At 42.8% G+C, this 25,776-nt stretch overlaps 5 protein-coding genes and 1 long non-coding RNA gene across 6 annotated transcripts; 3 read left to right on the forward strand and 3 right to left on the reverse strand.

Moving 5' to 3' along the window:
• Positions 1 to 400: 400 nt before the first annotated feature.
• On the reverse strand, positions 401 to 2,939 carry LOC123094685 (uncharacterized). The gene is made up of 3 exons (XM_044516631.1): positions 2,527 to 2,939; positions 977 to 1,060; positions 401 to 876 (listed from the first exon to the last, which is right to left on the reverse strand). The coding sequence occupies exons 1-3, from the start codon at positions 2,851 to 2,853 to the stop codon at positions 616 to 618; spliced, it is 672 nt and encodes a 223-aa protein (XP_044372566.1). The 5' UTR covers positions 2,854 to 2,939; the 3' UTR covers positions 401 to 615.
• A 1,387-nt stretch (positions 2,940 to 4,326) lies between these two features.
• On the reverse strand, positions 4,327 to 12,735 carry LOC123091659 (uncharacterized). The gene is made up of 3 exons (XR_006443398.1): positions 12,533 to 12,735; positions 11,920 to 12,051; positions 4,327 to 4,803 (listed from the first exon to the last, which is right to left on the reverse strand). It is a non-coding gene; the product is annotated as an uncharacterized lncRNA (long non-coding RNA).
• On the forward strand, positions 5,548 to 11,643 carry LOC123091655 (protein ZINC INDUCED FACILITATOR-LIKE 1). The gene is made up of 17 exons (XM_044513241.1): positions 5,548 to 5,824; positions 6,247 to 6,287; positions 7,129 to 7,189; positions 7,324 to 7,426; positions 7,520 to 7,622; positions 7,717 to 7,770; positions 7,858 to 7,920; positions 8,009 to 8,058; positions 8,139 to 8,214; positions 8,827 to 9,003; positions 9,080 to 9,167; positions 9,993 to 10,078; positions 10,161 to 10,268; positions 10,526 to 10,570; positions 10,652 to 10,740; positions 11,081 to 11,124; positions 11,280 to 11,643. The coding sequence occupies exons 1-17, from the start codon at positions 5,617 to 5,619 to the stop codon at positions 11,381 to 11,383; spliced, it is 1,500 nt and encodes a 499-aa protein (XP_044369176.1). The 5' UTR covers positions 5,548 to 5,616; the 3' UTR covers positions 11,384 to 11,643.
• A 76-nt stretch (positions 12,736 to 12,811) lies between the features above and the next one.
• Positions 12,812 to 17,374, forward strand: LOC123091656 (protein HEAT STRESS TOLERANT DWD 1). Its single transcript, XM_044513242.1, has 13 exons — positions 12,812 to 13,031; positions 13,140 to 13,202; positions 13,403 to 13,509; positions 13,610 to 13,688; positions 14,608 to 14,784; positions 14,902 to 15,000; positions 15,234 to 15,402; positions 15,551 to 15,654; positions 15,744 to 15,883; positions 15,968 to 16,040; positions 16,604 to 16,719; positions 16,819 to 16,936; positions 17,065 to 17,374. The coding sequence occupies exons 1-13, from the start codon at positions 12,981 to 12,983 to the stop codon at positions 17,215 to 17,217; spliced, it is 1,449 nt and encodes a 482-aa protein (XP_044369177.1). The 5' UTR covers positions 12,812 to 12,980; the 3' UTR covers positions 17,218 to 17,374.
• A 1,570-nt stretch (positions 17,375 to 18,944) lies between these two features.
• LOC123091658 (neo-calmodulin) lies at positions 18,945 to 20,558 on the forward strand. The gene is made up of 4 exons (XM_044513244.1): positions 18,945 to 19,203; positions 19,325 to 19,694; positions 19,796 to 19,912; positions 20,273 to 20,558. Exons 1-4 carry the CDS (start codon positions 19,131 to 19,133, stop codon positions 20,406 to 20,408), a joined length of 696 nt encoding a protein of 231 aa, XP_044369179.1. The 5' UTR covers positions 18,945 to 19,130; the 3' UTR covers positions 20,409 to 20,558.
• On the reverse strand, positions 20,470 to 25,503 carry LOC123091657 (CBL-interacting protein kinase 32). The gene is made up of 15 exons (XM_044513243.1): positions 25,314 to 25,503; positions 24,070 to 24,370; positions 23,829 to 23,891; positions 23,496 to 23,567; positions 23,257 to 23,364; positions 23,090 to 23,170; positions 22,868 to 22,921; positions 22,640 to 22,765; positions 22,468 to 22,557; positions 22,109 to 22,231; positions 21,883 to 21,993; positions 21,466 to 21,579; positions 21,294 to 21,350; positions 21,138 to 21,212; positions 20,470 to 20,949 (listed from the first exon to the last, which is right to left on the reverse strand). Exons 2-15 carry the CDS (start codon positions 24,238 to 24,240, stop codon positions 20,875 to 20,877), a joined length of 1,320 nt encoding a protein of 439 aa, XP_044369178.1. The 5' UTR covers positions 24,241 to 24,370; positions 25,314 to 25,503; the 3' UTR covers positions 20,470 to 20,874.
• Positions 25,504 to 25,776: the final 273 nt, after the last annotated feature.

A 25,776-nucleotide genomic window follows, 5' to 3' on the forward strand; every position in this document is an offset into this window, starting at 1 on the left:
GAATATGTGCTCAGTTATTGGAATATTTGATCATATGGTGGAGTATTTGCTATTTTTGCTTACTCAAATGAAGGAAAGATGTCATATGTGTCGACGAACAATTTCCACTTACTTCACTAAAAAACATTAATTTACTTAACCCAAAGTTTTACATTTGGTCAATTTTGCTTATGGGCAGAGCATGTTGCACATGGCCACAGCCTGGGAATTTATTGCACCATTGCAACAGCATGTTCCACATGGCCGTAGCATGGGAAGTGTTTGCAGCATGCCTGATAAGTGAAGCAACACTGATGCGGCATGTCTGATCATTGCAGCAGCTAAATTGAAGCAAATCATACATCTAAGGAACCATAATGGCAAATTTAAGGGACACAAATATAGATAGAAATATATACTACTGCCACAGATAGCAGCATCCACACAGCACACTTGCTGATGCAGACCACTACCATATTAGATATGTTTCGACCGCACATCACAGTACTGCACTTAGATAAAGTTCATACTAAATTACCACCACAAGTTTCCACCATCAGGACACCACACAAAGTTCACCAAAAGGACTGGGCCTTCCTACATCATACGACAACGAGGGTCTAGGGCAACTACAAGTCAGGGTTTCAGGACCTTGTGGAGGGCAGAATGCTGAGCCCTGATCTTGTAGTCATGACTGCTGATGGATGTAGCCCGACAATGCTCCATCAGATGCTCCAGCAACCCAGACCTGGGCTTGGGCCTGGTGCAGTAGGGGCACCGGTACTTGTCAGACCTCCAGTTGTAGTACTTAGCAGGTCCTTGGGCCCTGATCTTCAACTCCTCCTTCTCTTCAAAGGACTTGGCGTTCCCCTGGACCACATCATCTCCAGATCCATACTGCACACATTAATGACTGACATTAATACATTATGCATTCAAATACTATAAACATCTAACACTAACTCAATGCACAAATAACATTTCAACTAGGCCTTACCTCGTACGGCTCATCCTCATCACTGTCATAAGGGTCGTACCCAGATGCGTCCCACTTCCTCTTGTTGCCAACAAGATCCTCCTTCTACTATATTGTCAACCAAGCAAGTCATTTACAAGGAATTGAATTGCAGTTCAAATAATGTCATTACAAACAAAATTGTGAATGTGAACCACATTGGTATGTTGCAAGTGACCAATATTGTCAATATATTTTCCAATGCTAAATATTTTAATATGAAACCTACAGATAAACAAATAAAGCTACCTAAACAATTTGTTTTTGCATAATGATGGAAAGCTCCAATCTATATTGGACAACGTAGCTAATATAAATACATATTCTGGAAAACTTTCTAATTACAGGAAACCTACACAAAAGAATAATTCAGATGTACCTAAGCATTTTTTGGGATAATACAGCAAAGCTCCTACACATATTAACATAATGCAGTAGTTAATTAGATACAACTTCAACTATAAATGCATACATCTTCAACAAACAACTAAAATTTCATTACTTACCTAAACAACAACAAATTATACTATATATGTATCTTGTATCATCTAAATCAATTCATTGCCACATCATAATTAATGCATTCCAAATCAAATATGTTTCCATCCAATATCATTGAATCACAGATCAAATCAAATAATCATATATGTCTGCAGCATTGAACTACAGATCTAATAATCATATATGGTCTATCTGACCTTAAATTCCCCCTTAAATAAGGTATTCAACCTCATACCAATTAAAATCTAACAAGCAAAAGTTCCAGGACTAATCTAATAAGCATCTGAAAAAACCCCAAGATGCTTTTATCTCTGAATCAACGGCATTGGAGAGGATGTTCAATGCTGTAAATATCTCTGAAGCAATTGCAAAATTCCACTGCTAACCCAAACTAAATAAGCATAGACTGCCCCTTCCCCTCTCCTTCAGAAGCCCCATTCCAACACAAACAAAATCCATCCATTGAGAAGCTCTTTTTGATTAACATGACAACACCAATTACATGAGCACATCCTTCACTATATTTACAACCAAACTAATGCACCATCTAATCACCTCAGGTAGACAATTTCCAAAAACACAAGGCCATGCACAACCCATCTCATAGCCTCTGCCTGACAGGCATCAATCAAGCATCAAAGAACTGCAACTATGACAACATGCATCAATGAAGTATCTAAGAATTACAACTATGACAGGCATAATCCCTAGAACTAAGCATCGATTTAATTAATCATCAATAGAGAAGTATATATTTGACTAATCCATCGTCTAATCCTCAAGCCAAACACCTACAGAATTGCACAAATTCCACTACTAATCTCATAAGCATCTGAAAAATCCCCATCACTCAATCCGGCTACTTCTAACCTAATCTAATAATCATATGAGGTCCACCATTCTTGCACGAATCAAATACACAAAAACCCTAATGCAGAGAAAACCTCACATCTAACAAATCTAACCAAAGAACCTTCTGACCACAAACCCTACAATCTAAAAACTACCACATTAAAGTGATAAGCACATACCTTCTGCTCCGCCTGCTCCTCGCCAGAGCCGGCCTCCACCTTATCCACCTTCTCCACCTCGTGCGCCTCGCCGGAGCCCGCCTCCACCTTCTGCGCCTCGCCAGAGCCCGCCTCCACCTTCTGTGCCTCGCCGGAGATCGCCAGAGCGGGCGCATCTGGCTGGACTGCGCCGCTGCATCCCGCCCCCGCCTTCTCCAGATCTGCAGCGGAGGGAGCACCGCGCTGTACGCCGGCACGTCCCCTCACAAAGGTGCCCGCAGCGACCTGCCGCGCCTTCTCCACCAGATCTGCGCCCCAATCCGGGCGCTCACCTCCTGCGTTCGCCATGGCGATGGAGAGGATGCGGTGAGGGAGACGAGGAGGTTGGAGAGGAGAGGGAGTGGGGCTCGTGGGGAGTGGGGAGTGGAGATAGGGAGACGATGCGGCGGGGGTAAATGGTGGGCGATGCGGCCGGAGGTGGTTGCCGTCCACATTTATATGATGGGACAGTTTTGGCAACCCCTCGTGACACGTGCTGCCCCACGCGCGGGCGGCTGCAGGCGTGCACGAAACGCCGCCGTATACGAATACGAGCATACGGCCGGGCATACGATCTAACCGGGCCCGTACGGGCCTTCCAGGGCTCCTCGACGGCTATACGCGGGGGCAACAAAGACGATCGGGCCCCTCGTTATGAACCGTTTTTGGTTCATCCTGACCGTCGATGTGTTTTTTCACCTCGCGTTCAGCCCAGGGGGGAGCACCGGAGCAGAAACGCTACACTTGCCGGCCGGCCGGCCAGCGATACACGCACCAGCATGAGGGCCCCCGGAAAAGCCTAGCGTGCACTAGTAAGTACGTACTCTACTACGCTATGTGTATAGTATTATGTATATACTGATCGGAGACCGTAGATGCATATGGTTTGGGGTGGCAGTATTCACGCTGCCTCGGGAGTATGAGAAAACAAAAACATGCATGCCATGAAACGGCGCCTCAAGTCAAACTAATTTGATTTGACCTCTGTCTGTTTCTGACCCTATGCATCAGCGCTGACGTACCTCAATTGGTTGGCCACGACGGCACGCACGTTTCGCCGCCCATCTGTCCTAGCGACCTCCTATTCTCGCTAAAAGAAACGAAAAACACTGGCTTAAATCTGGTCATGCATGTGATTAGTGCCAGCTCCACGTACGAATGTCGCCTATATGTCCAAAAAGAAAAACTAATTGCGACCTATAGTAGTACATATGTAAGTGATGCATGCACTTTGTCGTTGGGCTTGGTACGTGTATGCTACCAGTACCGGAAGAGCACTCTTGGCCAAATGGATCGCTAATTGTCATGCTAAATGAAGGCGTGGAGGGTGGTCAACGAAGGCAGTTAACGAGATCTGACTACATATAGAACTGGCGTCCGTCCAATCAAAGAGATTAATCATTGCAGAATACACATCTAAATAATTCTTTAGACAGATGGTGTTATCCTTGGCAGAATGCAGATTATTCCTCTAAGGATGTATCATCATTTGCAAAAGCAGGAGCATGCTCCCCCAACTTTCAGAAGAATTTGAGAAAGTGCTGCAATGCTAAGATACAAAATATTTGTATGGTTGATGCTTCATGATAGAGTGAATGTCAGGGATCTTCTTCGGATGCAAAAAATTTCCATCTACCCAGTTATAATGTCAACTCTTTTTTTGTTTTGACGCTTGTTATAATGTGAACTCTGCAGTAGCTGCTGTGAGGAAACATCCCTTCATCTTTAAATAAAGATGAAGGCCAGAGCAGGAATTGGTTAGAGAGGTGTAATACACACATGTACTTTAATTTGTACTATGTAAATAATTTATGATTAATAAAAATACCATAGAACAATTGTTCTACTTCTGTTTAAGAAAACAAATACTCCTTCCGTTCATTTTTGTAAGTCATTTCAGACAGTTAAAAATGGGCTATTTTGTAAATTGTCTGAATTGTCTTCAAGGCCTAGTAGGTTAATCATAAACAAAGTTGAGGTTGTCCCTTCGGGGACATCCAATAAAGTTGAGGTTGCTAATCAGAGCTGCGAACCAAACAAACTCCTCATACATGCGGCTAACCTAGCTCCTCGTACGTGCAGGTGCCGGTGCAGCCAGAGCCAGGAAAGATGAAACGAATCGCCCGCACGAGGAAACGGATATCCTCCTACCTCCAGCTCCAGTCAAACAACATGCCTCCTCCGTGCAACCTTTTTCGCCGGTCCTACCGGGTATACATAGGGAGCTGTTACTTTCAAGGAGTTCCTAGCTAGATTAACCTGGTTGAAAGCGAAGGATTAAAAGAAGCGAATGGTTAGTTATCATCATGATTAAAGTAAAACTAGCACACCAAAGTGACATCAGTAATGACTGTCGAAACAAAATGTGACACCACAAGTAATGCACATAGATAGATATCGCTCAATTCGAGATTTGCCCTTTCCCTGGCTCTCTCTTTTCACTAGTTCATGCTACTACACAGTTCTTTCGACAAAGGATGAAATTTTATTGGCTCAAAATGAAGCATGAAGGAGATACAAACACAATGAGCACACACTCTACCTCTGCATAGGTAAGATGACACAATCAAAAGGAACACACACGCACAAAAACACGTCCGCAAATAGCAAAGTCATATAAGACCAAAGCTATGCGTAGACGAGAAAAAAACCCCAAAGTGATCAGATCGACAATCCACAAACTACAGGGATAACCATATCCGCACCAACAATCTTATGACATCACATGAACGGTGAGGTTCTTCATGCTACTAGCCTACTACATAGAATATTGCAAGTGCACTTTTGTTATGTTACTTTCTTGACCATTCGATCCATCGTGTCAACCTAGCAAGACTGACAGGCAGCGCGCTGAGAACAAATCTCATCTCACCCAAAAGCAGCAAGCTTTATGCTGCCCATGGCGACAGAGACGCACTGCTGCACTTGCACCACATCGCCTTGCACTGCATGCACGGCTTGGCTACCTATATAACATCATCACAACATATAACATTATAGTGTCTTGTACTCTGAAGCTACTGGCGGTGCAGTCAGTCAGTCAATCAATTAAGTTAATTTATTAGCACCAGCATGGCCGCAATGGGCGACACTACCAGGAACCGGACGTTCCCGCATGGTAACGACAATGACGACGCGACGGCGCCGCCCTCGCCCTCGCCGCCGGAGATGGTGTACTACGAGGGGTGCCCGGGGTGCGCCATGGAGCGTAAGAAGGAGAACAACACAGGCACGCCCTACAAGGAGTTCTTCTACGTCGGGGTCACCACCCTCGCCTCAGGTTCGTGCGTCACTGCTCTACCTAGTCGCTCTATTCCAAGTACAGTATTAGATTCACTCATTTCAGTTAGGGTTAAATTCGGACGGAGAGAGTATGTACTGATTTTACTCTGCATCTCACAATGTAGATTTCTTTTACCGTACATGTTTTTTTTATACTATGAAGATTTTATTAACTTAGGAACATTTTACTGTACATATTGTTATTGTATAACGCATTTAAAAAGGACGATCATAACTGTTTCACATTCTAGATATAGAAAAGATCTGTATGTAGTCATTAAACAGTGTACGATATATAGCATTACTAGCAGGGATGGGATTTGACGATGTTTTTTTTTTCTGATAGCGAGCTCACACGTATTAGTCATGATAGGCCATGTTTCTTGCAATATATTGACAATATCTCCTTTAAACTTGCAGCTCTACCAATATCATCACTCTTCCCATTCTTGTACTTCATGGTATGTTAAAGATCTCACTTTGATCGATTTAATTAATTGGTACCGCCATATGTTCTTCGCCTGACCCAACTAACTAAATTGTGGCCTCAGTTTGCTGAATTTTACTGTCAATAATATACTTATTCACACAAAATTTACCAGAAAGATTACAATCGATATACCCTACATATACAAATATATTAGTATAAATATTTCCGACTCTTACCACCACCCATAGTTGTAACCATTATTAGTCACCGTGGCTCTGACCACTTCACTCTCATATACTCCCTCCATTACTAAATATAAGTCTTTTTAGATATTCCACTATAGACTACATACGAAGCAAAATGAGTGAATCTACACTTTAAAAGATGTCTATATACATCCGTATGTAGTTTGTAATGGAATCTCTAAAAAGACTTACATTTAGGAACGGAGGGAGTAGGTCTCACTCAGCTCTGAAACATGGGGCATACTCATCAGCATTAATTCCCATAAACATAATCTTGACGTCTCTTAAGATGTAAAACGTCCAACCTGGCAATTGATCCACAATGGATCTCTCCATGGTAGACCTCATAAAAACAATAAACATACATACACTGCAAAAGAGATACAACAGATTCATGCCTTCAGGTGAGTCAGCCAAGCACTATCTGATGATGCATGGCTTATTCGATGCCATTATCAACCATAAAACTCGGATGGGGGCAAATGATTGAACTCTACGAACTGGTAACCGCTAAAGATCGACACTTTCAAGGGTTTATTTAGCTCTCGGTTTAAAGACTTCGAGCAAATGCTGATAAAACATCACTCGTTTTATTTATGTACTCAGTTTGACCTTCCTTGACAACAGATACAAGATATGCATGTGGCAAAAAACGAACAAGACATCGGTGTGTATGCTGGTCTTCTTGGTAAGAATGCCAAAACTCATTGAATCAACGACATGTAACAAAGTTCCAGCACATTCCTGCAGTTCTTCTTCCAAACACTAACATATATACTCACCCAGATTAAGATATGGTATACTGATGTCGATGTCATATAGGTGCATCGTACATGATCGGCAGATGTTTCGCCTCGCTCTTCTGGGGTGTGGTGGCAGATCGTATTGGGAGAAAACCTATCATTGCACTCTCCATGTTCTCAGTGTGAGCAAACTTTTCTGCTAGTTGTAACAAAATAAATATGCTAACTTTTACGTGGCAGCTAATTTATAAACTCGGTAATCAATCCTCTTTCAGGGTCATCTTTAACACTCTATTTGGACTAAGTGTAAAGTATTGGATGGCGATTGCCACAAGAATGCTCCTTGGTTCTATGAATGGCATGCTTGCCCCAATAAAGGTATCCAAGTTTGCCCAATCTAGCATCAGTTATGTCATGGTAGCAACTAATACCATGGCATCAGTTATGCCATACTAATTGTTGACTGTTACAGGCTTATTCAGTTGAAGTTTGTCGACCTGAACATCATGCTCTAGGATTATCAGTAGTAAGTGAACATATAACTCTACTCTTTTACATGCATCGCCATTACGACTTACCAGTTGCTCTAGTTGACTTTATACATTGGGTACAGGTAAGCACGGGTTGGGGCATAGGTCTTGTTGTCGGTCCAGCCATTGGAGGCTACTTAGCACAGGTACCTATTTGTTCAGAAATGCCCATTTCCAAATACTAATAAATGTACTACCTATTCTAACACACTTGTTTTCTTACTTGCCTGTCAGCCTGCAAAGCAATATCCGAACCTATTTTCTGAGAACTCGATTTTTGGGAGGTAAACTGTAATGTAAATAAGCTTTTATTTAATTCTAATAAGCCAAACTTCATGAAACTAACACTATATGCATTTTTTAGGTTTCCCTATTTGTTGCCGTGCCTTTTTATTTCACTGATCGCCTTTGCTGTTCTAATAAGCTGCATATGGCTACCGGTATGTGACATTCCCACTAATACTGTGCCCTATGCTTTTCCTTTTCCATTAATAGCTTTGCCAGTATAATCTAATGGAATTTCTCTTATTGGTTAACTCTGAGACATCCATTTCTAGTCTCCAACTTGTAGAGGGTTCTTTTAAGTTCTTAATTATAATGTTTGGCAAATTTTCAGCCCGAATTGATATCACGACTTCCATTACTATCCAGATATGAGCCAATAAAAGATAGGACACATGTATTTCCTAATCCCATGCATTGCCTGTTACTGAAAGGGCAGCATTTGTACTTTGGACCAAAACTGAAAAACTGAGAACTGCTGAACAGTTAGAGGGCTTAATTGGGGTCTAACATGATGCGGGAGAAAATAATTATCCATAATATGTAATAAATATATAATGTTTTCTACATTAGGCATAAATTTGGTTATATTTTTTTAGAAAAAGGGAATAAAATTAAATTAAGACAAGCCAAAGGGCAAACAAATGTGTCAACTCTTGAGCTCCTCTAGTCCATTTGCAACTGGTCTCTAATCAGTTATTGCTTGGTTATCTAGATTAATTTTCTTATTGGGGTTATAACATTAATATGTGACTGAACTTTGCTACCAGGAGACACTTCATATGCATAAAAACTTAGAAAGGGAAGTAGAAATGGTTGGTGATTCAAGAGCTGCTCCCCATAGAGAAGTTCCACATTCAGAGAAGAGTCTATACAAGAACTGGCCATTGATGTCTTCTATAATTGCATATTGTGTTTTCACCCTTCATGATACAGCATACAGTGAGGTAACTACTATTCATCTTCCCCTTACGACATACAAACTAATGAATAGATAAGTAACATATATATTTTTTGTATCAGATATTTTCCTTGTGGGCTGTAAGTGAAAAAAAGTATGGCGGACTAAGCTTTTCATCTAAAGATGTTGGCCAAGTTCTTGCAGTTTCAGGTATGGGTTACAACCAGTGTATATAATCTTATTAAACATCTCTTACATATTAACATTTTAATTTATGCAGTTGAGTTCAACTACAAATGCTATAAAATGTGCACCCCAATATTAAGATTGCCTCTAGGATGTTCATATTTATGGAACATTCTGCCATGTAGTGGTGCACTTCGAAACCAGATATAATCAAAAGAAAAAATGTAGATTTCTTTTGGCTCTAAAACATTCAAACAATCCAAAGGGAACCATAAGCTCACGAAACTATTCACTTTTGGACAAATCACTGACTTCAATGCGGTTTTCGCTGATGCGGGTTCACCGATGTGATTGCCACATAGATATGAAGAGCAAGTTCGATAACAATGTGAGGTGAGGGACCAACGATGTGAAAGTATGACAGAGAGAGGAGAAGAGAGAAAAAATATTGGCCCAAGCCGCCTTTCCTTTTTAATTTCATCTTTATTTTTATTTTTGAACTACAATGCCACAGAGCCATATATGGGCTTCAGGAGTCCGTATGCATACAAATCATGTAGGTAACCGGAACCGCTCGAAAACCAGACAAGGGTTCATAAGTGAACTGTTTTGTAAGTTCAGGGTTCATTTCGGGCTGTTTGAAAGTTATAGGACCAAAATGCACTTGAGGCATAGTTAAAGGCCCAAAATGCAGACTTCTTTCTAATCAAAACTAGTTCTAATACTACATGCTACCCATTCTGGAACATTGTTCTCTCATTGTTATACTGGTTAAATTCTAGTAGTAACTATTTGCGATGTATTATGATAATAAAAAACTTTGAATATTAATTTCACATTTGATGTCAGGTGCTGGTCTTCTTTTGTATCAAATATTTGTTTATAGACACGTCCACAAATATCTTGGGTCTATCATTTCATCCCGTATTGCAGCTGTGAGTAACCGAGCTATTTCCCACAAAACTCACATTTCTTATACATATCCTTTTTTTTAACAATTCCACATGTCCATTTCAGGCTCTATCCATACCACTTCTTGCTACTTACCCCTTCATGACACACCTATCAGGGACCAAACTCGGACTAGCCATTTACTTCGCTGCCGTTATAAAGGGCGCTTTTGCCGTAAGTGTCAACAATTCCATCTCATCGTCTCAAACATGACTTTATTTCTTTCAAACAGAATACCATACATGCTGTATCGATTTTGAGCAATAGGATTATACAGATTGAGAAATCCCATAAGGTTTACATTATAATCAAGAATATATACAGAATTGACCATACTAGAAGAAATGCTAACATAGAAGTTTTTTTCTTTTTTATACAGCATTATCATTCTTTCTAACATTACATTTTACATCTCTGAAAATTTTGATCAGACGACTATCTTAACGGGCACTTGTATTCTGCAAAACAGTGCTGTGGTAAGTATCAAGTCAATTTGTGTGACTTTTATATGCTCAATTGCTTCTCAAGTTAGCTAACTCAGTTTACTGAAACGACAGTCACAAAATCAAAGAGGTGCTGCAAATGGCATATCTACGACCGCAATGTCCCTCTTCAAGGCTATTGCTCCAGCAGGAGCAGGCGTTCTGTGAGTATCGTTGTGAACCATCCAAATCTTTTTTGAACACAATCAATATGCTAACATGTAAAAGTCATATAGCATGTGAACCCTACTGAACCTTGATGGAGCTTCTCAAAGAATTAGTTCCTTTAGCAGATTGGACATAATAGTAGACTCTAAAATTTAGTTAAGAATGATAAAGGCCAGAGCTGTGTCTAGTAAAAATAAATAAAGCCCAGAGCTAAATTAAAATCATATGGTCACTAGTAAGCCTACCAGCACCTTCTCGTATACTATTATTACTTGATACTAGGTTCATATGCATATACCATCTATAACATATCATATTTGGAAACTTCAAATGTAGGTTCTCATGGGCCCAAAAGCGCCAACATGCCGCTTTCTTTCCAGGTATGTTTGATAATTTATGGGTTACATTCTTATTTCAGCAACAGCGGTTATTTGTTAAAAAATAAACTTGCCCCGCGCAGTACACGTGTAATTAATCACCATGGGTATGTGCAATTGCAAAAAATAACATATGATCTATTTCTTCAATCATGCAGGGGATCAAATGATATTCCTGATTTTGAATTTAGTCGAAGTAATTGGGCTTGTGCTAACCTTCAAGCCATTCCTAGCAGTTCCAAAGCAATATGATTTCAAGTAGCAGCTGGAACCCCCAAAGCAGTGGAACAATGGCTGGTGTGAAAAATTACAACCATGTTTTAGCTGCAAAAAATGCGTAGAAGTCCCAATCCTCAATCCAGCCCCGTGTTGTGCAGAGAGCCAGTGATTATACTTGTACAGTATTAAAATAAGGAAGGCACTTTTTTTTTGAGGGAAAAATAAGGAAGGCACTTAGTAATACCCTGAACTGTGAGATACTGTGTAAACCTTTCTCCATACAGAGGACTATTTTACGACCCAGCATCATGTGCCCTTGTCTGTTGCAACCATTTCGCTTTCTCCCACTAAGCATAAGCATAAATCGATCGCATTGTCCCTCGTAAGTAAATACGTGAAACCCAAACGCCACCTGCTCATCTTATTTCAACCGTGGCGGAGTTGTGATAATCATGCAAAAAACAAGAACTTCGCATAAGATTACCCAAGTAAACATCCAATGTGGGATGGAAATGGTAATCACCAAACAAGAATGACGAAAAGTAGTATTTTGCAAAACATGTAAGCTCAAGAAAATACCATGAGTGATGAAGGCTTGCACAAATCATCCATGCTTAGCAATACCCATTCTGATGCCTATCAACACCCTTTTCCGCGAAAAGCAAACTACAAAATTGTCTTGTCCTTCAGCTCATCTGGAAGATGCCAAGCCTGGTCCAGGCATGACATCAGCAAAATTAAGTACGAAAACTGCATAGGTGAGAGTTTATGGAAAACTAACAACGTTCAATGTTTCAATTAGTGAAGTATATCACCAACTATCATGTAAGAATGTCTGCAAATGATTAACAGCAACACATGACAAACATCTGACCTCTGAAGTCTGAAACATAGCTGATGGAAGTTCAGAGCTCTATCATTCTGATACACTCTGGGCTTATAATTCAGAAATGACGCTCACTACCAATCATACAACCTCCCGATTGTTAAAGAAACCAATGAATACTATGGAATATCGATACCGCAAAGAAAGCGAGCACATCCAATTTTGTGTCGATCTGAATTTGCCTTAAGTAGTAGGTAAAACAGACATGGCCTTACCTAAAGCTTGTAAATGCTAATAATTTTGAGCATCGAAATGTATTTCCACCATGCGGGGAGAGAGAGAAGCAAGAACATCTTCAGAACTAACCGAGATTTAGTCTCAGAGGTGGTCGCCACTGTTGGGGGAGCCGGAGGTAGGCGGAAGATGGCGGGGCCGGTAGGGAAGGTGCTGCGCGAGCAAGGGTGGGTTGGAGAAATAGCCGCGCCGTTCCTGTTGCAGCAGCAGTCAGCAGGCAGGGGCGCAGACGGCGAGCACTGCAACTCCGGCAATGTCGGGGGGCGAGGTTACCACAAATGCGAGAAGGAGCCCATGTTTCTGACGAGGCTTGCTTGACGGGCCGCGACCTCCTCAGAGCCCACGTGGGAGGCGGCCCGGCCCATCTAAGAGGGTGCTCCCGTCCGTCCGTCCGTCCGTCCGTCCTTCCTCAAAACCCTGGGGATGGAGCTGAGCGGTGCCGCCGCCAATTAATCTGCGCCTCCGTCTCCTCCAACTCCGGCCACCACCGCCTGCAGACCTCAGCCTTAGCGTCCTCCTGATGGGTCGCACGGTCAAGAAGGCCGGCAAGTCCAAGTCGAAGAAGGGCAAGGCACGCGATTCCGCAGCGCCTCTTCTTATTTCCCTTCCCCTTTTCTCACCGATGATGATAAGCTTTCCCTAATATTCGTGTTTTCTTGGGCGGCGTTTGTTTGGTTAGGGAGCGAAGAAGGCTGATGCTTCATCGTCTGCTGCCGCTGCGGTGGCTTCTGGTCCGGCAAAGGTGAGGGACCACTAAATCCTTCGTTTCAATGCTATTTTATTCTTCTTTGATTGATTGATTGATTGATTGGAGCGTATAGATGCCTGCCTGGACGAGTTACTCCTATGATTAAATTGTTTTCTTTCTGTTCTCATGCTAAGGATGCTGCTGAAAACTGTGTATGTGGAATTACATATGTAAATGGTGGGTTTTGTTGTTAGGTGTGGCAACCAGGCGTAGATGCACTGGAGGAGGGAGAGGAGCTCCAGTTTGATCCCGAGGCTTACAACTATCTCCGAGGATTTAGTATTGGCTGGCCTTGCTTGAGGTGAAGCTATATTCTCCTTATCCGCAGGGAGGCATTGTTCGTGTTGTAATTTCAGACTAGGAAATTCTCTCTTCTCAACGGGTTTCACTTTGCTTTGCAGCTTTGATGTTGTGCAAGATCAACTTGGGCTTGTCCGATCAGAGTTCCCACACACATTATATGGCGTTGCTGGAACTCAGGTTGCGTTCTCTCTTTACCCTTTTTAAAATTTACACAGAAAGGACTACTTCATGCTTTGTCTTACCAGCAAACCTGAGATTGCAATTCATTTCTGTTCTGCCACATAGGGATGAGTTTGATCGTCTCAAATGTATTTGTAAGGGCATATTTCATTATCTTGTTTAACTGCTGGATTGCTGGTGCCTATTCATGTATACTTCTCCAGAATGTGCTAGGGTATTTACCGGTCTGCATCAGTTTCGTATTCTGCTATTTTAGATGGAACTTCATATACAATTGCTAATGTTTATTAGTACAGATGAACCATGCCAGAAATTTAGTGCGGGTGCTTGCTCCCATTTAGGGCCAGTTCTTTTAGGCGATTCTCCCAGAATCGTCCCCCTCCCCAGCTTCTCTCAGAATCGTCACTTCATATTTTTTTTACAATCCTAGCTAATTAGACCTTAACTAGATAGGATTGTAAAAAATATATATAGTGGCGATTCTGGGAGAAGCTAGGGAGGGGGGCGATTCTCGGAGAATCGCCTAAAAGAACTGGCCCTTATAGCATGATTATTGCTTTGGTGCGTGTTTCATTGTTATTGGTGTTATTACAGCTACTATATGTAAGGCTCGGCCAAGCTATGATTGCTTGCAACCGAGCTCGTCTGGGTATTGTTAAGCTTTAAGAATGAGACTCAGCTAATGGGGATTTTTGTGCTCCAAGAAATAATGTTTATATTGGTGGAATCTCAAGTAATTAGTGCATGAAAGAAAGTTTTGATACTTGTTTACCATTTACTAGCTGAACTGCCAAAGGTTTCCCAAATGTCTTATATTTAGGAATGGAGGTAGTATGTTTCATTTATACGTTTCCAACAAATGCGTTTCCACACAGTTCATCTATCTAAGTTAAGGGCTGTGCTTCATCCTTTACAGGCTGAAAAGGCTCCATGGAATTATATTGGCGTATTCAAGCTTTCCAACATAAACGGGAAGAAGCGGGAACCTATACCATCTTCAAAAGTTGATGCTGACAGTGATATGGATAGTGACAGCAGCAGTGATGAAGAAGAAGAGGAGGAAACTAATGAGGATATAAAGCCCATCCTACATGTATGTTTTTTCTCTAAATGCACAACTTCATATTTTTCGTTGACATCAATTATTTCACACTTCTGCTGCATTGGTACAAACCTTCTGTTGCTAATAGGTCAATTTTGTATGTACCAGCTAAAAAAGGTGGCCCATGCTGGGTGTGTAAACAGGATACGCTCAATGACTCAACAACCACACATATGTGCTACATGGGGAGACACAGGTCATGTTCAGGTAATTCTTTTTGGCTCTCATTTCTCTTTATTTACTCCCGTGGCTGGCCCACTCAACATTTGGTTAATCTCTGCCGCATCTTCCCAGGAACAGATAGAATAATCTGTGCATAATATTTGTTAGGAATAAAGGGCTCCACACCCCAATTCCATCATTTACATATCATATTTCGTTCTTAGGAACTTGTAAGGAACATAATGTATTGAACTGACTACTTTGTGTGTAATATGCAGGTTTGGGACTTCAAATCCTTCCTTAACTCAGTAGCAGATTCAGGGCCAGTTGCACACAAAGAAGATGACATAATCCATAGTCATGTACCTTTGAAAATATTCAATGGCCATAAAGATGAAGGATATGCAATTGATTGGAGTCCACTTGTTACTGGAAGACTTGTTTCTGGTATGTAATAGATCTATTACATGTTACAATGCTTTATCTCAGATATGTTCTCTCGTGATCTCTCTGTCATGTATTCATAGATCAGCGTTTTCATTTAATTTGGTATACATTCATTGGCTTAGACCAGTTTAATGTTTTTTCCACACAGGTGATTGCAACAGTTGCATTCATCTCTGGGAACCATCTTCGAGCACTTGGGACGTAGATACAAAACCATTTGTTGGACACTCCGCAAGCGTTGAAGATCTACAGGCATGCCACTGAATGATGTATCATATATCTACTCCTATGTCCTCTGGATATGTTGATTATCTAAAAATTATTTGATTATATTCTTGCAGTGGAGTCCCACAGAAGGCGACGTATTTGCCTCTTGTTCAGTGGATGGAAAGATATGTATTTGGGATGTTAGGACAGAGAAGAAACCCTGTATGTCTATTAAGGCTCACAATGCTGATGTTAACGTTATCTCCTGGAATCGGTATATTTACTAGGTTTTTTTATTCATGAGCACTACTATTTCTTCTGTATACCGTTGTATTTATGTTGTGACCTCCATTATCAGGCTAGCTAGCTGTATGATAGCTTCAGGATGTGATGATGGCAGTTTCTCAATTCGTGATCTTAGATTTATAAAGGTACTTTCGTCTTGACAAAGTACATTTTTCTATGCTCGTCAGTTGCATACTACCCACTTCAAAGGGGTGTTTTCCTCTGGTTTGTGTTTTTCTGATTTGTACTTTAGGCTTCTGTTTGCCTGCCTATGTACTCTATATTGAGAAAGAAAAGTATCAAGTGAACGGGTATTTTGAAGATAATACAAGACGAATAAGACTTCTGTTGATGAAAATTTGGCATGTTATTGCTAGTAGAATTGTTAATTTGATACTCCCTCCGTCCCATAATGTAAAGACATTTTTTGACATGTCGAAAAATGTCTTACATTATGGGACGGAGGGAGTATGTGTTGTTACATGTTATTTTGTTAAGCTGGTAGTATATATAGTGCACACTTCTGCCAACATCACTGCAGTTACACTACCACAATCAGTATGTTGCTTTGCCAATTTTGTTTAAAATATATTTTCCTATGTATGATATGAACTATTGTTTCTTTTCTTATAATTATGCACAATCAGTATGTTGCTTTTCTTATATTCACGTCAACTCTCTGTTCACTGTGCTTTCTGTGTATTGGCAGGATGATGGCGCAGTGGTAGCGCATTTCGAGTACCACAAGCACCCGATTACATCTGTGGAATGGAGTCCACATGAAGCATCAACTTTGGCTGTATCATCTGCTGATCATCAACTCACGTACCTGTCCCTCCCATTAATTTTTTTTTTGTTTAAGTGCTGCTATCCTACGACATTTTGAATTCTCTTGCTGTAACATGCTGGATTGTTTGTCTTCAGAATTTGGGATCTTTCATTGGAAAAAGATGCAGAAGAGGAAGCTGAATTCAGAGCAAAGATGAAAGAGCAGGCAAATGCTCCCGAAGATTTGCCCCCACAACTTCTCTTTGTTCACCAGGTACTTGATCAAATTTCCCCTGAAGATGGCTTCAATTTCTGTTGTTTTGCATGTGTCGCGGCCAAAGCAACATCTGTAACCAGCTGTAAAGAAGCAAGTAGACATGTGATGATTTTGTGAATGTGCAGGGCCAGAAAGATTTGAAAGAATTGCACTGGCACCCACAGATACCTGGAATGATCGTGTCGACGGCAGCCGATGGCTTCAACGTGCTGATGCCCAGCAACATAGACACAACCATAGCTGGGGCCGACAAACCTAGTTTAGCGCCACTTGGCTAATTCAAGGCTTTTGAAATATCTGAATATCCTCCTAGGCTAAGAGCAATACTGCGAGTATCTATCTGTTTTCAGTATCATGTATTTTATGTTTCTCAACCATCTCAGTTTCATGTAATAGATAGTGGACAATTAGTCATCCTGGATGATACTCACCAAATTACCTGATCCAGATGCTCTACTTTTGACGCCGAAGAATTTAGCTCATATTTGAGCCTTGTTAGGGCAACTCCAAATAGCCAGCAATTGTTCCGACTGGTTTGGACGTGCAAAATTCCATAAATCAGAACCAAAGTGGGGGAGGGTTTGGGGGAGTCTGGACGTCTGCCATGTTAGACTCCACACCCGACACACACAAAAGCCCCATGACACCCTTGACACACTCAAAAGCCCCACTCATGGTGTTAGGCCAAAAACCATGTCCTGCAATTGCTTGGTCAAAACACCATAGTAGAATATTTTGACGCTGTCGTTCTTGACTTTGAAGTAGACACGATGGATTCGTACTACAACATGGAGGATGAATGTGTTAGCGCTTGGCGTCCTCACCTCACCCTATTGAGGCGTTGTCGTGGAGCCCCAGTCCCTTTTGGTTGCAGCTATCCAACGGCTTCAAGCATGCCTTCCTGGCGTATAGCGTCCTCGACTCTGTCACAGGGTGGCCCTGATGATCTCTTGTATTTTATGTCCTTGCTATCTCCTGGCAGGAGCGACTCTCCACGGTTTGGCGCGAGGGGACAATTTCAACGGTGTGACTTGTCCTCCTCCAGACTCGAGAGATGGCTTGGTGTGTTCGATACTGCGGTGTGAGGTGGTTTCTCAAGGCTGCGCGGTTTCGGTTATGTTCGGTAGTTTTGTTTGTGTCATGTTATGTGTGACGCTCGATGTTGGGTTAGTACCACTTAGGGCATGAGCAATGGTAGCACTAGAATGGTGTGGTTTCAAGTTATCCATATAGTTAAAGTTAAATGAAGCTATTGGTTTGTACCACACTCATCTAATGCAAGCTACTCCCTGTGATATCATCATATTTTGCTCCTTTTGTCTTTACCCTCTCTTCCAGCACCTGCCATGTCAGCGTCCCTAGCTCCAGCCAGGCACATGACAAGGAGGCCCCAACCGGCAGCGACCCAGCCGCTGCCCAAAGGCCCGCCAGGACGAAGAAGCCCACCTCGCTCGTCACCGGCCCACAGTGGACAAAGTGAGCCCAGCAACCACTGTACTTAAGCCAGCCCGAGCGAAGACCCGGGCATCCAGTGGATCACGAAACCGGCGGCGGCACGAACCCTAGTTCATCTTTCTCTCCCGTTCCTCTCCCCAAATTCGTGTACTCTGCTTGTAATCGCCACAATACTACCGAGCAATATAACACTACCCTTACATGCCACCTCCCCTTCCTGTGAGAAATCCTTCTCTCTCTTACCTTTTTCAGCCGGGGATGCAGCCTCCTCTGCAGGATCCCACTTTGGTTTTGAGGCTATAACTTTTATGCCAACGCATCATCCGAGCCGAGTTGGCACATGTGGCATCACCCTTGAGGCAGCGCATTGGCCATGCCCTTATGTCACTTGCTCGAACACCGGTTTATTTTTATTTTGACCGGCCGGGTGGTTGTACGAGGATTTTCTTAGTTGGACCAAAGCCTGTTTCTTGGTTTTGAAACATTTCGGCCGTTTTATAAGACGTCGTACAAATATACAGTCCCTGCACCTGGATGCACCGGATTTCATGTCGGCCTTCCGATCGATGAAAGGCATCTGGGCAGAGCAACCTTTCCAAGCGCGTCCTTCCTTTATCCTCGCCCACGCAACAACCAAGAACAGCGCGCGGATTACGAGGCGGGAGATTTGGCGGCAAATCGCCGCACGAGTTCATCCATCTCCGCCCCGTAAAAAATTCTGGGTTAAGCTGAATGAATGGATGAGCTGTCCAAGGAGCAGATCGACGAGTTCCGGGCGGCCTTCAGCCTCTTCGACAAGGATGGCGACGGTGATTCCTTCTTACTCCATTCGATCGCCATTGGCACGCATCGCTCGATTCGATTTGACCGCCATTGGCACGCACGCAACAATCCGGTTCGAGATTTGATTCCGCGCGCGAAAACCTACAGGGACGATCACGGCCAAGGAGCTGGGCACGGTGATGCGGTCGCTGGGGCAGCGCCCGTCGGAGGAGGAGCTGCGGGAGATGATCGCGGAGGTGGACACCGACGGCAACGGCGTCGTGGATTTCTCCGAGTTCCTGACCCTCCTCGACCGCAAGATGCACGGCGCCGGCGCCGAGGACGAGCTCCGCGAGGCCTTCCACGTCTTCGACCAGGACAAGGACGGCTTCATCTCGCTCGACGAGTTCCGGCACGTCATGGTCAAACTCGGCGAGCGCCTCTCCGACGAAGAGCTCAAGGAGATGCTCCGCGAGGCCGACCTCGACGGCGACGGGCAGATCAACTACTCCGAGTTCGCCAGGGTCATGATGGCCAAGTCAGTGCCATTCCGTCTCATCTTCTCACGGCAAATCTGCAATGAGATGTTCTTCAATTTTTTCCCGGCCTAATTCAATGAATGAATCAATCAATCTGCAGGATGGACACGACGGGATCAAAACCATCGGCGCCGCCGCTCTTCAAGAATGGACTCCGGGTCTGCCGCTACCTTCTGGCCTTCCGGATCATGGAGATCGGCCGGAGTATTAAACGAGGGTACACTCCACCATGCAACTTGCGTTAACTAGTCTTCATAGGCAAAACCTTCTTCATCTTTCTCCCATCTTTTGCACTTGCAACTTGCAAGGCAGCATCTTTAACCGAAATCACGATTTTTTTTTTTGAAAAGGCACCGAAACCACGATGAGCATGAACCCAATCAATATATGATACTCCCTCCGTCCGGAAATACTTGTCATTGAAATGGATGTATCTAGATGTATTTTAGTTCTAGATACATCCATTTTCATCCATTTTGATGACAAGTATTTCCAGACGGAGGGAGTACTACTGTGCTAGAATGGTATGTGTTTCAATCTCACAGTGCATGTTGCTCGTGTCATGTGCAAATGGCAGACGGCGGAAGTCACAGCAAAACAGTCGTGAGATGGTACCAGAGAAGAGCGGCGGCGATGCCGATCCCCCGCCGGACCAAGGAAACAAGGACAAGGACAAACGAGGAAGCTGCATCCCCTCATGTATCATCCTCTGAAAATTCAGGTTTTCTGTTTGACCCTTCAGTTCTGATTTACAGCTGAAGGAACAAGTGTACGTAACAAGGCAAAAACAAGAAATTAACTTCATGGTCTCACAATTTACAATGGGAACGAAATGATGACCGGCCGATGTGAGTTTACAAGCATATTCGGCTAAATGTTTGCGAGTTCCTGATTGCATTGTTGTTCCAAAGTGAACTTGATACGGCTTGTGAAAACCCACATGCCTAATATACAGCAAAACCTACTTGAATGTGCTTGACTTAAACTGTTCCAACAAGTCTCTCAAAATGCAGCATATACAACACCAGTGGAGGACAGGCACGGCTGACAACAGGGCTATCCACCTGTACTTACAAAATGCGGTGAACAATTTATCTTGATCCAGCTCCTGAGAATGGATCAACTCAGGAAGAATGGGATGCTAATAGTTTACCCATCCCCCCTTCTCCCAAGCTGCTGCTAGGAAGGTTGGATCTGAAGATCGTCGGATTTCCATACAACGTCCTTCAAGGTGTTTGAAAGGTTCTTGTAGAACTGCACCACAATATTAAGGTTTATGTATTTCAGTACAAATTGGCGAGGGAAAGGCGAAAAAGGATCAACCGCAATTTACAATCCCGGTAACCCGTCGAGTCCAGATTACTGAGGTCAGAGAAGCAGGAATTGGTGCACCTCTCAGTTGACAGACTCCACTTCCAAATCATAATTGCATGATAATTTACCTTGTGAAATTCTAGAGTGTCGCCTTTTGCTTTGCGAACTTCAACCATATGAAGAGAAGGCCCGACTCGCAGTATCTAAATGATATTGCACAGATAAAGTTAGACTGAAGAAGTTAACTTGTAAGTGGATTCAGTTCAGCATATTCTCCGTATTACCTCGGTAGCAACATTGAGTTTCCCCTTCCTTCCTGCTTTTACCTTCTCTAGTCTCAGCTGATCAAACAAACAAGGGGAAAATATATACTTAAAGCTCATATACAATATCAATACATCTTTTAAGGAAAATAATCGTGTGGACAGCTATTAAACCAAGCTTTGCGTGGCAGACCTTGTAATTTTTCTTGTGAATATCAAATCCTAGAGGCTTTGCAGCTTCTTCGATCTTGCGGAGAATTTCTTTAGGCGAGCTTTTAGATGTAAACCTTGTTTCTCTTTTAAATTCCTGTCGATATAGTTATTCGATGTTAGAGTATAGAAGAATGAAGTTTCGAAATCATAAATGCGTAACAGAAAATGTGCATAAAGCTCTAAGTGAAAAAAAAAGGGTCTGAAGATCTTATATTTACATAGGCATATAAATTTAACTGCTGGCTTTCATCATTCAATGTAACTGAGATATCGAAATCAAGTGCATATTTCAGACATGATTTGGGCTATATCAGCAATACTATAAAACCATCGTGAGTTAAGTCATCGCGCATCGCAATTTCCTAAATTTTACGTTGTTATTAGGATGTTGTCTTACTTGCTCAGAGTCGAATAAATTTCCAAGATTAAGGCCTGCTGACATTGAAATCAGTTCAAATGCATTCAGAGCTACTGGTTCTTCTTCTTTCTTTTCTGTTACATGGTGCTCCTGAAGGAAGTCAAACCAGAGTTATAAAACTGGTTAGTAATACCGAACCCACGAGAGATCTTCTGCATTTGGTAGAAACAGAAATGCAAGAGCTTGCATATAGCCATGGGCTTACTTCTGAATCATTGAAGACAGCATCCACATCGTCCAGTGTTGTGTCATACTTCTCATCAAACTCCGCACGCTTGTAACCTTTCTTGAACCACTCATCCTCTAACATTTCTTGAACTGTTATTCTCTGCCACAATTTGTCAAGACATTAGCTTGATGTTATGGAGCAAGATGTGGGATTATTAGCCCCTGATTGAACACCATCTCTGGTGTGTTTATTAGTAAGCACAAAAGAACTTGGAATATTGATAGGCTGATCAATGGAACTGACAGCATGTTATCTACAACCCTACTGGATGCATTGCGTGAGGAGATTTTCCTATCTAAAGTATTGGTTCAATGAGCTCTTGTGTTCTACCATACCGTCATCGGATTTGGATCAAGGATTCTTGTTAACAACCTCTTGGCAGGAAAAGACGTCCAAGGCGGAAACGTAAACTCTGCATCTGATATCTGCAAGGAATAACAGAGAAAAATCAAATCAGCATGAACAAGCAAGATCGTAACAGTAAACCAAAAGAAGTACAACGCTCACTTTCTTATACAAGGCCATAAGATTAGAGTCCTCAAAAGGCAAATACCCTGCTAGCAGAACAAACAGAATTACTCCACATGACCACAAATCTGCCATTGCGCCATCATAGCCTTGATCTTCGAGGACCTGTAGGTAGTTGCAATATTTTAAATATTACTAGTGGTACTTGGTTAGAAATTAATGTCAAGAACTATTGGCGGTTCAGGTTCTACAAATTTCTGAAATTACCTCCGGTGCAACATAATTTGGAGTGCCGCAGGTCGTGTGCAGTAATCCATCATCCTGAACAACAATAGATAATTAAATATTCCAAAATATATCGGAAGAATGAATATGTGGGAGTGTTTGAACATCAAAGGAACATGATTATCTGTTAATACAGAAAAGTGTGAACTCTGAAAACTTCCATGATAACTTAGGAGTGCATGAAGCTATATAATAAACCCGTACCTTGAGCTGCTGAGATAGCGCGCTCAGCCCAAAATCAGACACCTTCAGATTTCCACATGAATCAAGTAATAGATTTTCTGGCTGCAAGTAGTTTGGTTTAGATAGATTATGTGAGTACATTTGGCATTGACAGGACAAACAGGCAGCAGAGATGGAGAGGAGCTCACTTTTAAATCACGGTGGTACACCCCCCTGCTATGGCAATAATCAACCGCATTAATCAACTGTTGGAAGTATCTCCTTGCCTCATCTTCCCTCATTCTGCCATGGTTAACCTTTACGACAAGGGACGCGATAACCGTCAGCACATAACTAACAACGGTATGCTGTAATCCTGTGTGTGCTGAAGATAAGCAAGCCGCATCAGCGCATAAGCAGGAAACATAGGTTGTAGCACATGACTTACAATTGTGTCAAAGAGCTCGCCGCCGGTGACGTATTCCAGAACAATGTAGATCTTGGTTTTGCTTCCCATCACCTGGAAAATTGAAGAGAAGATCAATTAATTTGATAATAATATTAGCAGTTTCCCCTGATGAGATTAAAACAGACGTGTCAAATAATTGCGCCCAATATTTGTGACAACAGCTTTATGGTTGAGGTGCATGATTGGAAAGAGGCAGCTGGCTTTGAGTAGTATTGTGGCATGGACCCCAGACATGATGCACTTTTCTGAACAATATTACAGGATTAACCTGAGCATCGAAAACAAGATAGAAATGGTGATTTCTTGAGATACCTCGTGTATGCAGACAACATTGGGATGCTTAATCAACTTCATCGTTGCAATTTCCCGCTTGATCTGCGATTCCACCACAGGGTTTTACTCATCATCAGCAAAAAAAAAAAAAGAAAGAAAAAAAAAGATGAGGCAGGAGGACCCATCGTAATCCAGTGGATATGAAATATGACCAGAAACAAGAAATGATGATTGAGGAGCATGACAAGGTTAAATTAGAGGGTGGGCGTTGGAGAGTGACCTGCTCGACCATCTTGTGCTTGAGAAGCTTCTCCTTGTCCAAGATCTTGATGGCAACGGGGTCCCCGGTCTCGGTGTTCCTGGCGAACCTGACCTTGGCGAAGGTGCCCTCGCCGATGGTCCGCCCTAGCTCATACTTGCCCACACGCCTCTTCACCTTGGTTGTACTCATCCCCTGCCTGCCTGCCTGCCTTATCCCCCTCTGCCTCTGGAAACCTCCCTCTGCAAACCTCAGGTCAGGCGTGTGGCTCCGTTTCCTTTCCGCGCGCCGCCAATTTGTTTCACTGTCCCGCGTGGAAAATCTACAGTTGAGACATGGAAAAGATGACGACGGCACTACAGAAAAACACAGTTATCATCTTGTGGCACTAGAGAGAATGGACCCATGGCCATGGAAAATTTTGAAATGCTGTTGAGCAGTCAGTTATGGAGGAGCGAGGAACGAGCAGACCATGCATTAACTTGTGTACGCAAAACTGCAGTTGGCACCTGTGCATTACTATGTTTACATACATGCAGCTCTCCTGACCTGCATGGTTCGAAAGAAAGAAGAAGGAAACACCACCTACATACCCTGCCCCTGAACTGAACCCATAAATAAGTTGTGTGAATATAAGTCAATCAGTACACTAGTGGAGTTGTTTAGTAGAGAAAATCCTCAAGGAAATCCCCTAAGGGCCAAGTTAATTAAACTGGAGGTCAAAAGGAATAAGACCGCCGTGTGTTTTGGATCTGGACTGGACAGGATGTCTGTTGTGAATGAAACTGGGCACGCACGAGGGGGGGCTGCAAACACACCAATTTTCTGAAAGAAAGAAAGAATGTAGAATTTTGAATATTCGCAGGGCGTGGCATATTCCACACCCACCCACCAAAGGAAGGAAGATGAACTGGTCAGAATTCTCAAGCACCAAGCCCAGATTCTTCTTGCTTTTTTTTGGAAAAAGAAACTTTGGAAGATTTGCCAAGAGCAACAAGGTAACCCACCCTAGGCCCTATAGCTCCATCCCATCAAGAAATTCTTCCTATGCAAAGAATGGCACCAAGTTTGTGCATCTGAGGGGAGCTAATAGTCGCCAAGGCTCAAGTTCAGTTAGTTAGGCGGGACGGCGGAAGCCAAAATTGAGCTCTCTGCTCACATCAAAACACTCAGTGGTGGAACCATAATTCACAAGGAAGAAAGAGTAGAAAGCAAATTGAGAAGTGGAAGTAGAGAGGAGAGGAGATGAAGGCCGGAGAACTTACAGGTGAGGTGGGTTCTGCTGGCTGCTATGTGATGCAAGTGGCAAGAAATGGCTGTCTGTGATCAGGAGGGAAGGGGGCTCGGGGGGAGGAGAGGAGGGAAGCTTTAGCTACTGTAATAAATAGGAGTGAGCGAGAGGAGGAGGTTGAAGTTGGAATTGCAAGTTTGGAACGGCTCAGCTGAGCAGAGAAGAAGACGACGACACAGACATGACGGTGGCCTTTAAGAAAGGAGCAGCCGGGGCAGTTGTTGCAGAGAGCGGGCCCCACGGCAACTCGGACAGCGGCAGTAGGGTGCGTGCGGAGTCACACACCACACAACAACACACCATGAGTGTGCATGATTGATCCCGGATTTCGGATCTGGACCCCTCCTCCTTAATTCGCCACAGGTGAATTCGGTGGGTGTCCAATTATTACGAGTCCACGATATCCACTACTACTACCCGACTCCGTTGCACATTGT

The sequence above is a fragment of the Triticum aestivum genome, chromosome 4B (assembly GCF_018294505.1).
Source record: "Triticum aestivum cultivar Chinese Spring chromosome 4B, IWGSC CS RefSeq v2.1, whole genome shotgun sequence".
In the NCBI taxonomy this organism is placed as follows: domain Eukaryota; kingdom Viridiplantae; phylum Streptophyta; class Magnoliopsida; order Poales; family Poaceae; genus Triticum; species Triticum aestivum.